The sequence below is a fragment of the Scyliorhinus torazame genome, chromosome 12 (genome assembly GCF_047496885.1).
Source record: "Scyliorhinus torazame isolate Kashiwa2021f chromosome 12, sScyTor2.1, whole genome shotgun sequence".
NCBI classification, from domain to species: Eukaryota; Metazoa; Chordata; class Chondrichthyes; order Carcharhiniformes; family Scyliorhinidae; genus Scyliorhinus; species Scyliorhinus torazame.
In genome coordinates this window covers 156,757,130-156,774,923 of record NC_092718.1, presented here as the reverse complement: position 1 = coordinate 156,774,923, position 17,794 = coordinate 156,757,130, and the positions used below count along the sequence as shown (strand labels likewise).

Here is a 17,794-nt window from a genome sequence, read left to right as displayed (position 1 = left end):
TCTGCATGACTCGGGTTCAGATGAGTGGGCAACCTGGAGCACAGTGGTTAGCACAGTCACTTCACAGCACCAGGGTCCCAGGTTCGATTCCCCGCTGGGTCACTGTCTGTGTGGAGTCTGCACGTTCTCCCCGTGTCTGCGTGGGTTTCCTCCAGGTGCGCTGGTTTCCTCCCACAGTCCAAAGACGTGCAGGTTAGGTGGATTGGCCATGCTAAATTGCCTTTAGTGTCCAAAAGGTTTAAGTGGGGTTGCTGAGTTACGGAGGTGTGGGTTTGAGTAGGGTGCTCTTTCCAAGGGCCGAATGACCTCCTTCTGTATTGTAAATGCTATAATTCTAAGACTCTATGATTCCCGGAGGTAGTGGATAGAGGTGTGGGAGATGGCCGGCGAACCGTGCCCATTTGTTTTGGGGATGTGTGGAATTGGAGAACGTTTTGGAAGAGGTGTTTAGTAACCTATCAAGGAATGTAGGGTTTGAGATGAAGCTGGACCCGATGGTGGTGATCTTTGGGGTGCCTGAGGTGCTGAAGCCGCTGAGGGGGAAGGGGGCTGACATTGTGGCCTTCGCCTCTCTGATCACCCGGCGACGGATATTTTGAACTGGAGATCGGCTAAACCACCGGAGGTCGTGACGTGGTTGGGAGACTTGCACACGTTTCTCAGATTGGAGCAAATCAAATTTGCACTCAGAGTGTCAGAGGAGGGCTTCGCGGTACAGCGGAGGTCATTTGTGACTATATTTGAGGGGTGAGTAAATGGGGAAAACATACAAACTGTACACTCTGTTGGATATTGCGGTTATGTTAATATGTTGAACATGTTTGGAATAAAGTACCTGTGAAACAAAAAGATGAGAAAACATTTTTTCTCGCAGAGGGTCACAAGTCTATGGAACTGTCCTCCTCAAAAGGCAGTGGAAGCAGGCTCTATGAATATTTTTAAGGCAGAGCTAGATATATTTTTGATTAGCAAGACGATGAAAGGTTATTGAGGATGAGAAAGAATGTGGGGTTGAGGTTACAATCAGGTCAGCCAATGATCTTATTGAATGGCAGGGCAGGTTCAAGGGGCTGAGCGGCCTCTACACAAATTTGTATATTTGCATGGTCATATAAGTTGGAGAAATGCCCCACAGACTAGTCAAGAAACATTTGTCATAGTCAACTCACCACATCATAACTTGCAGCCAATGTCCCAGACTTCTCCATTACCATCCCTCGGTATGTCCTACCCCACTGACAGCACAGATCTACTAGAGGTGGTGACAAGGATCAGGGAAGAAAGGTCCCAGAGTAATTGATATTATTCGATTTTCAGTATCTTCCAAAAGGTTTAATTTAATGGGGTAAACCACGGCAGGATAGTTCAAAGCCATGGATGTGCTCATCTTGCTCTATGTGGGAATCCAGGAACATTTATACCATTCAATTCGAATTCCTACAGTGCAAAAAGAGGCCAACTGGCCCTTCTACTATACACAAACCCTCTGAAAGAGCACCCTACCTAGGCCCACACCGCCTGCCTATCCCTGTAACCCCACCTAACCTACACATCCTTAGACACGAAGGATCAATTTTGCATGGCCAATCCACCTAACCTGCACATCTTTGGATTGTGGGAAGAAACCAGAGCACCCGGAGGAAACCCGCACAGACACAGGCAGAACGTATAAACTCCTCACAGACAGTCACCCAAGGCTGGAATTGAACGTGGGCCCCTGGTGCAGTGATGCAACAGTGCTAACCACTGTGATATCCCAGTGCCTGGGGCCAGGATGTGTGCAGGAAGTGCCGCCAGTTACAGCTCCTGGAAACCCAGGTTTTGGAGCTGGAGCGGTGGCCACTGTGAAGCATCCACAAGGTGAGGAGTATCGTGGATAACCCATATAGAGAGATGGTCACACTGCAGGCTCGGACTCAACAGGCAGGAAGAGAATGGGTGACCACCAGGCAGAGCAAGAGTACTAGGCAGGCAGTGCAGGAGTCTCCTGTGGCCATTAACCTGCAAAACAGATACTGTTTTGGATACTGTTGGGGGAATGGCCTCAGGGGAAAGCGGCAACAACCAGTTTTGTTGTACTACTGTTGACTCTGCTGCACGGGAGAGGATTAATAAGTGTGGGAATGCAATAGCTACAGGGGATTCAACTGTTAGGGGAATAAAGAGGCATTTCTGTTGCTGCACACGAGACTCCAGGATGGTATGTTGCCTCCCTGGTGCTATGGTCAAGGATGACTGAGAGCGGCTATAGATCATTCTGGGTGGGGTGGATAAACAGCCAGTGGTCACGGTACACATTGGTACAAATGACACAGATTTTAAAAAAGGATGAGGTTCTAAAAGCAGTATATAGGGAGTTGTAAAGTAGGATCTCAAAGATATTGCCACGTGCTAGTCAGAGCAGAAATAGCAGGATATATCGGATTAATGCGTAGCTGAAGTGATGGTACGAGGGAGAGGGTTTCAGATTCCTGGGGCATTGGGACCAGTTCTGGGGGAAATGGGACCAGTACAAACTGGATGGGTTCCACCTGGAAAGGACCAGGAATGATGTGTGAGGGGAAGTATTTCATGGAGTGGTTGGGAGGCTTGGAGGGCCAAAGGGCCTGTTCCTGTGCTGTATTGTATTGTTCTTTGTGTCATGATATTCAAACACATACATCATGATAGATAGACCTCCCTCGCTCCCGCGTTGTCCCGTTTGTGTTACTCCAGCCTTTTCTCCTCTACCCCCCCCCCCTCCCCATTGGTTGCGCGTTCCTATGGTTCCCTTTTTCATTTTCCGCTCCCTTTTCTTTCTAACTTACCAGTTTCCCCATCTATTCGCTGTTGCTGGCCTTGAACAGCTTATTGAACAGGCTGACAAACTGCTCCCATGCGTTTAGGAAGCCTTCCTCCCACCCTCGGGTGGCATACTTAATCTTCTCCAGGTGGAGAAATTCCGAGAGGTCAGCGAGCCAGTCTGCAGCTGTGGGTGGTGCTGCCGATCGCCGGCCGAGCAGGAATCTTTGGCGTGCAATTAGGGAAGCGAAAGCGAGGGCATCGACCCTGTTTCACACGTGTAGCTCTGGCTGCTCTGTTACCCCGAAGATTGCCATATTTGGGCATGGCTTCACCCTCACCCCCACAACCTTGGACAATGCGTCAGAGAAGGCTGTCCAGAATCCAGCAGGTTTGGGACAAGCCCAGATCATGGCGATGTGCTTGGCTGGGCCCCTCATGCACCGTTCACATTTATCCTCCAATTCTGGGAAGAACCTGCTCATTCGGGTTCTGGTCAGGTGTACTCTGTGCACCACTTTAATGTATGAGGCTGAGCCTTTGCGCAGGAGGAGGTGGTGTCTCCACCCCACATATGTCCCCAGTTCGTCCTCCCATTTCCATCTGGTCTTGTCCAGTGGTGTGTGGGCTCTGTCCAGTAGCTGTGCATATATTTTCCCCCATCTTTACAGTCTGTATTTATCAGGTCCTCTGATAGTATAGTCTCCGGGGCCCTTACTGTCTCTTTGCAAAGGAAGTGCTTTATTGGCAGGTGTCTCATTTCCTGTCCAGTCGGCAGTTTCCATTCCTCCGTCAGTTCGCCCAGTGTCGCCTACCTGTGCCCTATGTAAAAGTCCCAAACTGTCAGTGCGCCCCAGTCCCGTCCCCAGTTCCTGAAGGTAGTGTCTGGCATGGCTTGGTGGAATTTGTGATTGCCACAGATGGGAGCCGTGGGGGACATCCCAGTCAGTCCGAAGTGCTGTCTTAATTGGGCCCACGTTTTCAGTGTGGCCGTTACCACTGGGCTTGATGTGTATTTTGCTGAGGGGGATGGGAGTGCTTCTGTAGCCAAGGCCCAGAGGATCGTCAGCTTGCAGGAGGCCTTCTCCATCGGCACCCACTCTGAAGTGGGTTTGTTTACCCATCCCCTCATTCTTTCCAGCGTTGCTGCCCTGTGGCAGAACTGCAGGATTGGTAATGCCAGGCCAACTTTGATTATCCTCCTTTGCAGTGTCGGTTTGGGAACTCTAGGGTTCTTACACCCCCATACAAATGCCATGATTAAGCGGTCTATGTTATCATAGAATCATATAATTTACAGTGCAGAAGGAGACCATTTGGCCCATCGAGTCTGCACCGGCTCTTGGAAAGAGCACCCTACCCATGCCCACACTTCCACCCTATCCCAATAACGCAGTAACCCCACCCAACACTAAGGGCAATTTTGGACACGAAGGGCAATTTAGCATGGCCAATCCACCTAACCTGCACATCTTTGGACTGTGGGAGGAAACCGGAGCATCCGGAGGAAACCCACGCAGACATGGGGATAATGTGCAGACTCCGCACAGACAGTGACCCAAGTCAGGAATCGAACCTGGGACTCTGGAGCTGTGAGGCAATTGTGCTAACCACTATGCTACCGTGCGTTTTGGAAGAAGGCCTTGGGGATGAAGATCGTTATGGATCTCAACTGGAAGAGGAACCTCGGCAGCACGCTCATGTTGATCGTCTGCACTCTCCTCGCCAAGGAGAGTGGGAGTGCACCCCACCTCTGCAGGTACTTTTTAAACTTCCTCCACCAGTGCCTTCTGTCGCCTCTCTGGATCCCCTTCCAGCTTTTCATGTCCCGCAGGGCTATTGCCAGGGTTTCAATTGCTACTGCAAACAGAAGCAGGGACAGGGGACATCCTTGCCTTGTGCCTCTTTGCAGCTGGAAGTATTCAGAGCTGGTGGTATTGGTTCAAACGCCCGCTCTGGAAGTGTTGTATAGGAGTCTCACCTAGGCGGTGAATCCCGCTCCCCGACCAAACCATTCCAGTACTTCGAGGAGGTCCCTCCATTCGACTGTCGAAGGCCTTTTCTGCATCCAGGGAAATTAACACCTTTGGTGTTCTCTTGCCGGGGAGGGGTGTCATTATTACATTCAGCAGCCTGACGTTCGCAGTGAGTTCCCCCCCCCCCCACCCCCCCTCCCCCGTCTTCCCCAACATCTGGTAGTTCCAGTCCATCGAGGAACTTCTTCATCCTTGCGGCCCCGACAGGGGGCTTGGAGGTGTACAGCTCTCGGTACAAGGTTTTGAATGATTGATTGACCTCTCTTGGTTCTGCTACCAGTCTGCCTCTGTTATTCTTTTCCTGCGCTATTTCCCTCGTGGCTGCCTGCTTTCTCAGCTGGTGAGCCAGTAGACAGCTACCTTGTCCCTGTGTTCATAGAAGGTCCCCCGTGTCTGGCGGAGTTGGTGCACTGCTTTCCTGATGGATAGCAGTTTAAAGTCCATTTGCAGCTTTTTCCTCTCTGCCAGCAGCTCAACAGTCGGGGCCTCGGAGTGTCTTCTGTCGACCTGCAAAATTGGGTCGACCAGCATCTGCCTGGCCACCCTCTCTTCCCTAACTCTGCACGCCTTGTAGGCTATGATCTCTCCTCTAATCAAGGCCTTCAGCACCTCCCAGAATGTGGAGGGTGAGATCTCCCCATTTTGGTTGTACTAACGCAATCTACTATGGCCCGCAATGTTTTCTGGCAGAAGGCCGATACCGGAATCAGTGAGGGGTTCAAGCCAATTTCAACCACCCGCAGATTCTCCGTTGGCGCGAGCACTTAGCCGCTGGAACGGAGATTTGCGCCAGAAATCCATTACATAGTGCAACAGAAAGTGAATTTTGTTTTTAGTTTTTTGAAAAATATTTTATTCAACATTTTCAGAAACACATTCCGACAACACTAGAATATTATGCATAACGTACCTTCTCCTGCTCTGCCAAAAAAGCATCGATGAAGTCTCTGGGCTCATTTGGATCCCATGATTTTTTATGCTCCGTGACAATTTCCTGAACAAAATCAATGCCTTTCTTATGACTTTCAAATATCTTATTGTGTGGACCCGGGAAGTGGCGAATAAAGGGGAACGCAGTCAACAGCTGCAAAATAATAAGGTTTGAAATTAAATACATCCTTTGCCAAAAAATATATCATTGTTAAAAATAGTGAATACAGAAATTCATCCCATTATATTTACCATGAAAGCAACACAAAGTGGAATTATTTGCCTTGCATCCAAACTTATATCTTAACAAATTATAATCGTCACTACAACAGGATATGATGCTGAGCAAGGTCCACCTATAACTTCCCCATTTAACCAAAAACATATTAAACAATTTAAAGAAGACCTATTTTCTTTTTTTAAAAAGCACAAGAACAGACACCTACAAAAGATGGCTGCTACCAGTCACCTGATGTCTGGTGGTTTAAGTTAATGACTTTTATGGAAAGTTCCCAGATGGATTGCACTGCAGATCTGTACTGACATGATGGATGGTATTTGTAAATTAGGGTGTGTCAAGGTCGACTTCAAAACAGGAACGTTTGAAAGGAAGGCATTAAAATGCATAGCTCTGGGCTTTAATAATGGTAATTCTTGAAGATAATGGGCACGCCTAACCAAACAGATACAGAAAATGCCCGATGAGGGACAAAATAGCCCCATCTCTTGTTAGTTTCTACTATCTTGAAATGTGTTAAAGGTTTCAGAGAAAAAAGATCAAAAATGTGATTAGTTGCACGACAACAATGGCTGCAAGACATGTTGATTAAATTCATTCATGGAATGTCCAGACAGAAGGTTTGAGAACTGGTTTTGCCAAGCCAGAAAAGGAGAGAAGTCATCAAAGTCAAATGGAAAAAACTGCTGAAAGAGGCAGTAAGGAATCTCTTTCACTCTCTCTCAAAAGCTAATCTTGATTCCAGCAAAGTGCAGTTACCTGAACTTCAATTCAACTCCTATATTTTAAAGGAACTTAGCTAACTGCAAATGGCCACAGTGTTCAACAATCTATGTGTTATAACCCGTAAGAGACTACGAGATTGGAGCAATCTGTCTCCCTATGAATCTCGCTGAATACGAGATTCCCCCACTAAGGGAGTGGGGCGCCTAAGGATATTCATGATTGAGATCTGTATAAAGTCGGCCAGGCATGGAAGCGACAGAGCAGAGCCGGTTGGGATCTGATTTATATGGTGAATTTCATTGCTTTACAACAAACCAAGTTTTCTTTTGACCAACTTGTTACAGATTCTTTTGTGGCCTATTAAACTATGCCTCACGGGCAAGCAAATTACTTAATTGTATATACTTTTAACTGTTATTCGGACTCTAACCTTTCTTTCTTCTGAGATCTGTGTATGTCACAGTGTCTTTAAATAGAGTGGGGAAAGTAAATTGTTCCTTCAAAGCAATCCAAAACTTCAAAGGGTGTTTTTGGGTTTATAAATACCAAAGTAGCAAAAATGACCACATTTAATGCCAGTGGCATTCTAGAAGAGAAGGAAGTTACTTTTGAGAATTTAAAACGCCTGCCTCTTGCAGAGTTAAAAAGCACATATTTCTAGAATTTTGCCCAAAAGCCAGTAAACACAGAATTTTAAAAGGAGTGGCCACACATCTAGAGGTGAAACTTGAAGGCACCAAAATGGATCAATTAGCGGCAGCAAAATTAAAATGGAAGTGGCGGTAATTGGAATTGGAATAACAGAGGGAATGAGTGAGAATTGCAGGAATGGTAAACAGAGAGAGAGGGGGAGGGAGAGAGAAAGAGAGCAGGAAAAAGAATGGAGAGAAGAGGGCTAATTCTTGGAAAGGAAAAGAGAAAGAAAAAGGGAGTTTAATTTTAAAAAAGGGAAGCAGGAGATTTCACTGAGTCCCTTGAAGATACCCCGAGCTCAGGCTTCAGGGCTGAGACATTGAAGTTTGGCCATTTAATCCCTCAGTTTGATGGAGCAGGAGTGAACACTTCCTTTATCTCTTTCAACCAGTTGGCACAGCAGTTAAACGAGCCAGCCCAACACTGGTCTTTGCTGCTGCAAAGTAAGTTTTCAGTACATTTTCACAAGGTTTACTCCCTCTTCCCTGAGGAAAATGCCACGTGCTGTGGGCAGCAAAAGGGCTATTTTAAATGTTTATTTCTAAGTGCGTACCAGTTAGTGCCAGAGGCGAACCATCAGAAATTCCATACCCATCAGAAAATACCCTGATCAAATTTGAAAGGTTTAAGCAGCTTGCTTTTGACCAATGGGTTCAGGCATTTAAAATGGAGGTCATCTGCAGAAACTTTCATGAAGCAATACTCGAGCAGTTTAAAAACTCCATGGGTGGGAATCTCCAGTGCGGCAGCTGTGTTTTCCTGGGTGGGGCGCCCTTGCCAGCAATGAGATTCTCCATTCCCGCTGCCTGCCAATGAGATTTCCCACTGTGGTCACCCCACATCACTGAACGCAAAATCCCGTCGGCGGAGAATCCCGTTCCATACCTTTCCCTATGAGAACTCACTTCGGGGAACAGAGAGTAACTGGCACCAGACAGCCAGTAACCCTGGCTCAAGGTTATGAGCTGATCCATAAACACTAATCCCAAGGGAAACCCTTCTCTAGTCACCCCCAAAACTCTAACGATGTGCAGGGTAGGTGGATTGGCCATGCTAAATTGCCCCATAATATCCAGGGATGTGTATGTTAGGTTATGGGGTTACGGAGATAGGGTGGAGTGGACGGGGGGGAGCAGACATGTTTAGAGTACAATTCGAAGGGTCGGTGCAGACTTGATGGGTCGAATGGTCTCCTTCTGCACTGTAGGGATTCTACAATTCTATGAAACAACTGAAATGTAGAAAAGGTGGAAGAATGATAGGATACTGTGCACCCATGAGAGAGAGCTGTAACTGCAGGGGGTCCTCCTCAGGCCAGACAGGATGATGTTGAGGAGAGAGGCAAGACCTGTGTGTTTTAACTGGCAAATGTTAGGACACCTCCGTGCTGACTGCTGGAGGTTACAGGAAACATCTGTGGGATTTATCGGATACATAAACCCTGCGCACAAAATTGGAGTCAGTCAGAGAGCTCAGCAGACCAAGCTATCGCTCTGACTGCAGAATATATCCTGTAAGTGCCTATTATATGTGCGGGTGATTTTAAACAAATCGCTGAGAGTTACAAGGATATTGTATCAAAAGGGAGAGTCGCCACATTCTCCAGGGTGAGGCAATTAAGCCATCAGCAATACCGAGGGTTACAGGGGCCAGACAAACTCGACTGCTGGGAAAATACATGGGGTGGAATTCTCCGAGTCCGCGCTGGGTTGGAGAATCGCGGGCGGGCGTGCAAATCCCGCTATGCCGCTCCGACACTGGGCCGCTGATTCTCCGGTGGCCGGAGAATCCGGGCAATCGCGCCATGGCGGTGTCGGTCAACGGCCCCTGGGCGATTTGCCGCACTCGATGGGTCGAGTTCCGTTGGCATCGTTCTCGTACGGTCCTATTCGGCGGGACCTCGCGTTCTCGCTGTGGGGCCGTCCTGGTGGGGGGGCGGGGGGAGCCGACTCCGGTGGGGCCTCCACGGTGGCCAGGCCCGCAATCAGGGGCTACAGATCGGCAGGCATGCTTATTCTGGAGGGGGCCTATGTTCCTCCGCGCCAGCCACTATAGGGCTCCACCATATTGCCCGGGGGCCGGCGCGGAGACAGCCATGGTGTGCGCATGCACGGACCCGCGCCAGCCGTGTAGGGACGGCATTCGGCGCCGGAGCAGTGCACAACACTCCGGCGCCGTTCTAGTCCCCGAGGAAGGGGCCTGGAGGCCCGTTGACGCCGGCATCACTCCCGCCAGTTTTGATGCCGGCGTCAACATTTGGCCGGGGTTTTGGAGAAATCTTCCCACCAAAGGGTGCAGTAAGTGCTGGCAAAAGGTTTTGAAGGAAGGTACATGCCTATCTCCTTATACTGGGTGCTCCTGGAGTGCAACTTTGTGTCAGGAGCATTCTGTGGGAGTGACTCCCAGTTTGCCTGTGGACAGGGTTGACCTTTTCCTCAGCAATGAATTGGTGGGATAAAAAGTGATCGTATCTTCAGTAGTTGCAGAGAGGTTGAGTGAGGTGAAAAGAACAGGAGAATGCCCAGAAGCTCAAGAGGGGCTATAGAACCTGGGAGGGTTGGAGTAGCTAAGAAACAGCAGCTCAAAGTTAAAGTGACCAAGGTTAGACCTGTAGAGTTAAAGGAGGCCCAGGAAGTACCAGTGGAATTTGAAACAGGCAAAGAGAATGAGGCAGATACTTTGGGCGAAATTCTCCGTTATTGGCGCAAAGTCCGCCGATCGGCGCCAAAAACGGCGTAAATCCGACCTGCATCACGCCGCCAAAAACGTCGCGAAGTCTCCGGCCCGGAATGGGCTAGCAGCGACGTGACGCTATCCGCGCTGGCTCACGTGGTTCATACACGCCGCACGGCGCGACGGTTCATAAGGCTCCCCCCCCACCCGACCGGAACACCCGACCGGATGGCCGCCCGCCGCTCAGCCCCGAGGTTCCAGTCACGGGATGTGGAGGCGCTCCTGGGTGCAGTGGAGCAGAGGAGGGAGGCCCTGTATCCCGGACACGGCCGCAGAGTTGCCCCACGCCACAGCCGGCGTCTGTGGAGGGAGGTGGCAGAGGCCGTCACCGCTGTGGCCCTGACACCACGGACAGGCACCCAGTGCCACAAGAAGGTGAACGACCTCGTCAGAGCAGCCAGGGTGAGCCTCCCCCCTGCCCGATATCCATATCCCCCACATCCCCCATATCCCCCATATCCCCCATTTCCCCCATATCCGCCTTCCCCGATTTCCCCAAGTGAATCCAGCCCTAACCTTAACCTCTGCAATACACGCGCAACCGATGGCGTGCATTCATATACCTGTCTAACACTGTTACCTCTTACCCCTGCCACCAACACCCACCCCCCCCCCCCGCCCCCCACAGGAGAAGAGGCCCCGCTGATGAAAGGCCACTGACCGAACACGAGGAAAGGGCCCTGGAACTGGCTGGCGGACCTGAGGACCGGGAGGTTGCTGATGCAGAGGTCGGGGGCGTACTAGCAAGTGAGCCACCGACAGCCCGTCCCCATATCCCCCCTCCCCTATATCCCCCTCCCCCATATCACCTGATCACTGCCTGCGTGTCTAACCATGCATGCTTCATTGTGTATCGCAGGAGCAAACGTCGAGGCACCCATCCCCGCAGATGCAGACCGCCCGCATGATGCCCCTCGGAGACCACGGGAGACGGAGAGACCCGGAACCTCTGGCATGCGACGCCCACAGGATGCCCCTCGGAGGCCATGGGAGACGGAGAGACCCGGACCCTCCGGCATGCGACGCCCGCAGGATGCCCCTCGCACACCACTGGAGACGGAGAGACCCGGACCCTCCGGCATGCGACGCCCGCAGGATGCCCCTTGCACACCACGGGAGACGGAGAGACCCGGACCCTCCAGCATGCGACGCCCGCAGGATGTCCCTTGGAGACCACTGGAGATGGAGAGACCTGGAGCAACAGGGAGACGACGCAAACGTCTCATGCGGGTGCGACGACGCAGGCGTGTGCCACCCAGCGACGAGAGGGGCAGGCACAGGCCCCCGTCACAGCCGAGCCAGGACACCACTACCCAGGACACCACTACCCAGGACACCCATACCCAGGACACCCCTACCCAGGACACCCCTACCCGGGACAGCACTACCCAGGACACCCCTACCCGGAACAGCACTACCCAGGAAAACGAAATACCGGACTGTGACACAGATTGGATGGGTGGAGACGAACCGCCACCCCAAAGTGCCATGGAATCAGAGTGGGACGAAGAGCACGACACAACGCCACTGCTGTCACCAACACCCTCCACCATCGCAGAAACACTCACCTCGGTTGGGCACTTTAGTGATGAGGCGTCTGGTACACTCACTGGTGCGCACAACACAGCCGTCCTGGTACAGCAGGCGGAGGTAGGAGCAGCAGAGGGGCCGGGCGGTCGGAGGGCAGCCCAGCCCAAGCGAACATCTGCCGCCCAGATGGATCCCGGGTTCCTGGAGTTTCCACACCCACACATAGATCCGATGCAACCACCGACCCGGAGACGAGCGAAGAGGGTGACGGCCGGCTTGCGGCGGCTGCAGTCGCAGGTGGAGGAGTCCACCCGCGTCCAGGAGCTGGGAGTGGTGCCGGTCATACGTGCCACCCAGGCCGACACCGCACGGGTGGCGTCCGCGGCGGAGGCAATGGGTGCGACAGTGTCAGACATGGGGAACGGTTTGCGAGGCCTGGGGCTTTCCGTGCAGGCAGCGTCTATGGCCCAGGACATGGCTGCCTTCTCACAGGAGGCCATGAGCCAGCGCCAGCGGCAGATGGCAGAGGCGCTCAATGCCATAGCCCAGTCTCTGCAGGCCATGGCATAGTCTCTGCAGGCCATGGCCCAGTCTCTGCAGTCCATGTCCCAGTCTCAGCAGGCCATCGCTGAGGGCATCGGCGCCATTGGCCATGTGCGAGCCGGCGTCGCACAGTCACAGACAGGGTTTGCCAATCCCCTGAGCTCCATGGCTGCAAACCCCTGTCGATACCAGCACGGGCCTCCAGGACTGGCAGCGCCAGATGTCGGGAGGGCGTCGGATGGCCAGTCCGTTCTCATCCCCCACACATGTAGAGGTCTGGGGGCCATCGGGCACCCCGAGGGAGGAGGAGGTGCTGTGGTCCGTCCCGGGTCCCCCTGTAGGGGAGGTCCCGGAACACCGCGACACCTCGGAATTCCCCCCCCCACCCCCCTTCCGTCCCAGGTGCATCGGGTGGGCAACGGGCAGGACAGGCTGGCAGCTCGCCATCCCAGTCGCCCGGGCCGCAGCCTGGCCCATCTAGGCCAGGACGCCCCAGGAAACGGCCGCCAAAGGGATCCCGTGTCAGAGGGCAGGAATCACAGGAGTCCAACTCCAGTTCTGCTGTACCGTCTGGGGAACCACGTAGACGTAGTCATAGGGTCCATAAGGCCAAACAACTGGACACTGAGTAAGTTGGCACGGATGCAGGGCACAGATGAGTTTTAGGGGCTAGGGCACGTGCATGAACTCCGTTCGTTATTAAAGTCAATGTTACACCTGCAGAAGCTGCCTTTGTGCTCTGTCCAAAGCGTGCGGGGTGTCATGTACGTTGAGCGCAAAGTGAGGGGTGGTCTTACCTCAGCCCCAGGTGAGTCTGCCCCCTTCCCCCTGGGCCGCCATCAACATCCCCCCGGGCAGAGGACGGGACCGTGTGCTGCAGTGTCACAGCCGCATGCAGGGATGGTCCGTGTGGATGGTGGTACTGTGGCCATGGGTCAGACATAGTCCAACGATGTGGAGGCAGGAGCTCATCGCAGGGCGGGTTATCATCATCCTCCATGGCCTGCAATAAACACGCATCCACCGGCAACTGTGTGAGCCCGGCCGTTGTGCCGCAGGTGGATCGGCAATGGGGGGGGGGTGTGCATGCGGGTGGGGTTGGGGAGGGGGGGGGAGGGTGCTGGGTGGGTGGATGGGTGGGGGGTGTGGGTGGTCGGCTGTTGCCATGGTGTGCGGTCTGTGGCCATACTACCCGATTCCCACGCCCATCTAGTCAGTGAAGCAGGCGACTAACAGTCTGTCCCGTGCCCGCTGGGCCAGCCGGTAACGGTGGACAGCCACCCGCCCGTGTCTAGCCCGTCTGCCCTGACCATTGCCCCCATCCCCCTCATCTGGGGAGGACTGCGCCTCTTCCTGCTGCTCCTCCACTCCGCCCTCCTCTGCCTGCGGCACATCGCCCCTCTGCTGGGCTATGTTGTGCAGGACGCAGCACACCACAATGATGCGGCCGACCCTATCTGACCGATACTGGAGGGCGCCCCCAGAGAGGTCCAGGCACCTGAAACGCATCTTCAGCACGCCAAAGCACCTCTCTATCACTCCCCTTGTCGCTACATGGGCATCATTGTAGCGGTTCATTGCGTGGCCTCCGTACAGGCGTCATCAGCCACGATCGCAATGGGTAGCCCCTGACGCCCAGCAACCAGCCCCTCAGCCGGGGATGGCGTCACTCGCAAATGCCGGTGATGGATGACCGCGACAACATGTATGAGTCGCGTACACTGCCCGGGTAACGGGCGCAGACGTGCAGGATCATAATGCGGTGGTCGCAGGCCACCTGCATGTTCATCGAATAGCTCCCCTTCCTATTGGTGAACACAGCCCTGTTATCTGCAGGTGGCCGCACGGCGACGTGCATCCCATCAATCGCGCCCTGGACCATGGGGAACCCGGCCACGGCAGAGAAGCCCACGGCCCGGGCATCTTGGCTGGCCTGGTCCACAGGGAAGTGGATGTAGCGGTGCGCCATGGCATATAGGGCGTCTGTCACTGCCCGGATGCACCGGTGCACCGATGTCTGCGATATGCTGGACAGATCCCCATTCGGTGCCTGGAATGACACCATTGCATAAAGGTTCAGGGCCACCGTAACCTTGACGGACACGGGGAGAGGGTGTCCCCCGCCAGTGCCACACGGTGACAGGTGTGCCAGCAGGTGGCAGATGTGTGCCACGGTTTCTCGCCTCATCCGGAGTCTCCTCCTGCATTCCCGGTCCGTGAGGTCCTGGTATGACTGCCGGGGCCGGTACACACGGGGCGCCCTCGGGTGCCTCCGTTGCCGTGGGGCCGCGACGTCCTCCTCCCCCTCCTCGTCCTGTCGGTCAGGTGTCCCTCCAGCCTGGGCGGCTGCCGCCTGCCCCTCTGCGGCAGCCTGCGCCGCCTCTCTGGCACGCTCCTCCTCCTCCTCCTCATCCAGGGCAACATAGACATGAGCGGCTGCCGCCACGGCGGCCAACATCGCTGGATGATCGGAAAACGTGACGGCCTGGTTGGGGGGGGAGGGCGGGGGGGAGAACGACGACATGTCATCATTGCCCATACCCCCTCCTCCCCCCAGCCAGGTGGCATGGACCGCATGGGTCCAACTGTTGGAGGCTGGCACCTGGCCAGGTGGACCAACTCACTTGCCCTCGCACCCCCCCTCCCCGGCACGGACCCCCCCATCCTCCTCCCCGGCACGGAACCCCCCATCCCCATCCCCGGCACGGACTCCCTCCTCCCCGGCACGGACCCCCCCATCCTCCTCCCCGGCACGGACCCCCCATCCTACTCCCCGGCACGGATCCCCCCAACCCCCGCCCCGGCCCTCCCCGGCATGGACCCCCCCCATCCTCCTCCCCGGCACGGACCCCCCCATCCTCCTCCCGGGCACGGACCCGACCATCCTCCTCCCCGGCACGGACCCCCCCTCCCATCTCCCCGGCACGGACCCCCCCCTCCCTCCTCCCCGGCACGGACACCCCCATCCTCCTCCACGGCACGGACCCCCCATCCTACTCCCCGGCACGGACCCCCCCATCCTCCTCCCCGGCACGGAACCCCCCATCCCCCTCCCCGGCACGGACTCCCTCCTCCCCGGCACGGACCCCCCCATCCTCCTCCCCGGCACGGACCCCCCATCCTACTCCCCGGCACGGACCCCCCCCAACCCCCGCCCCGGCCCTCCCCGGCATGGACCCCCCCATCCTCCTCCCCGGCACGGACCCCCCATCCTACTCCCCGGCACGGACACCCCACATCCCCCCTCCCCGGCCCTCCCCGGCATGGACCCCCCATCCTCCTCCCCGGCACGGACGCCCCCATCCTCCTCCCCGGCACGGACCCCCCCATCCTCCTCCCCGGCACGGACCACCCCTCCCTTCTCCCCGGCACGGCCCCCCCCCCTCCTCCCCGGCACGGACCCCCCCATCCCCCTCATCTGGGGAGGACTGCGCCTCTTCCTGCTGCTCCTCCACTCCGCCCTCCTCTGCCTGCGGCACATCGCCCCTCTGCTGGGCTATGTTGTGCAGGACGCAGCACACCACAATGATGCGGCCGACCCTATCTGACCGATACTGGAGGGCGCCCCCAGAGAGGTCCAGGCACCTGAAACGCATCTTCAGCACGCCAAAGCACCTCTCTATCACTCCCCTTGTCGCTACATGGGCATCATTGTAGCGGTTCATTGCGTGGCCTCCGTACAGGCGTCATCAGCCACGATCGCAATGGGTAGCCCCTGACGCCCAGCAACCAGCCCCTCAGCCGGGGATGGCGTCACTCGCAAATGCCGGTGATGGATGACCGCGACAACATGTATGAGTCGCGTACACTGCCCGGGTAACGGGCGCAGACGTGCAGGATCATAATGCGGTGGTCGCAGGCCACCTGCATGTTCATCGAATAGCTCCCCTTCCTATTGGTGAACACAGCCCTGTTATCTGCAGGTGGCCGCACGGCGACGTGCATCCCATCAATCGCGCCCTGGACCATGGGGAACCCGGCCACGGCAGAGAAGCCCACGGCCCGGGCATCTTGGCTGGCCTGGTCCACAGGGAAGTGGATGTAGCGGTGCGCCATGGCATATAGGGCGTCTGTCACTGCCCGGATGCACCGGTGCACCGATGTCTGCGATATGCTGGACAGATCCCCATTCGGTGCCTGGAATGACACCATTGCATAAAGGTTCAGGGCCACCGTAACCTTGACGGACACGGGGAGAGGGTGTCCCCCGCCAGTGCCACACGGTGACAGGTGTGCCAGCAGGTGGCAGATGTGTGCCACGGTTTCTCGCCTCATCCGGAGTCTCCTCCTGCATTCCCGGTCCGTGAGGTCCTGGTATGACTGCCGGGGCCGGTACACACGGGGCGCCCTCGGGTGCCTCCGTTGCCGTGGGGCCGCGACGTCCTCCTCCCCCTCCTCGTCCTGTCGGTCAGGTGTCCCTCCAGCCTGGGCGGCTGCCGCCTGCCCCTCTGCGGCAGCCTGCGCCGCCTCTCTGGCACGCTCCTCCTCCTCCTCCTCATCCAGGGCAACATAGACATGAGCGGCTGCCGCCACGGCGGCCAACATCGCTGGATGATCGGAAAACATGACGGCCTGGTTGGGGGGGGAGGGCGGGGGGGAGAACGACGACATGTCATCATTGCCCATACCCCCTCCTCCCCCCAGCCAGGTGGCATGGACCGCATGGGTCCAACTGTTGGAGGCTGGCACCTGGCCAGGTGGACCAACTCACTTGCCCTCGCACCCCCCCTCCCCGGCACGGACCCCCCCATCCTCCTCCCCGGCACGGAACCCCCCATCCCCATCCCCGGCACGGACTCCCTCCTCCCCGGCACGGACCCCCCCATCCTCCTCCCCGGCACGGATCCCCCCAACCCCCGCCCCGGCCCTCCCCGGCATGGACCCCCCCCATCCTCCTCCCCGGCACGGACCCCCCCATCCTCCTCCCGGGCACGGACCCGACCATCCTCCTCCCCGGCACGGACCCCCCCTCCCATCTCCCCGGCACGGACCCCCCCCTCCCTCCTCCCCGGCACGGACACCCCCATCCTCCTCCACGGCACGGACCCCCCATCCTACTCCCCGGCACGGACCCCCCCATCCTCCTCCCCGGCACGGAACCCCCCATCCCCCTCCCCGGCACGGACTCCCTCCTCCCCGGCACGGACCCCCCCATCCTCCTCCCCGGCACGGACCCCCCATCCTACTCCCCGGCACGGACCCCCCCCAACCCCCGCCCCGGCCCTCCCCGGCATGGACCCCCCCATCCTCCTCCCCGGCACGGACCCCCCATCCTACTCCCCGGCACGGACACCCCACATCCCCCCTCCCCGGCCCTCCCCGGCATGGACCCCCCATCCTCCTCCCCGGCACGGACGCCCCCATCCTCCTCCCCGGCACGGACCCCCCCATCCTCCTCCCCGGCACGGACCACCCCTCCCTTCTCCCCGGCACGGCCCCCCCCCCTCCTCCCCGGCACGGACCCCCCCATCCTTCTCCCCGGCACGGACCCCCCCATCCCCCTCCCCGGCCCTCCCCGGCACGGACCCCCCCTCCCTCCTCCCCGGCACGGACCCCCCCATCCCCCATCCCCCCTCCCCGGCAC

The 17,794-nt window shown here is 56.5% G+C and overlaps 1 protein-coding gene across 1 annotated transcript in view; it reads right to left on the bottom strand.

Annotated features, from left to right (window-relative positions):
- The window catches only part of LOC140386680 (cytochrome P450 2D3-like), a 167,500-nt gene that overhangs the window by 75,322 nt on the left and 74,384 nt on the right, over nucleotides 1-17,794 (bottom strand). Inside the window, exon 5 of the mRNA XM_072469230.1 lies at nucleotides 5,728-5,901. Coding sequence (XP_072325331.1) covers nucleotides 5,728-5,901 — 174 coding nt within the window. The remainder of the gene's footprint in view (nucleotides 1-5,727; nucleotides 5,902-17,794) is intronic.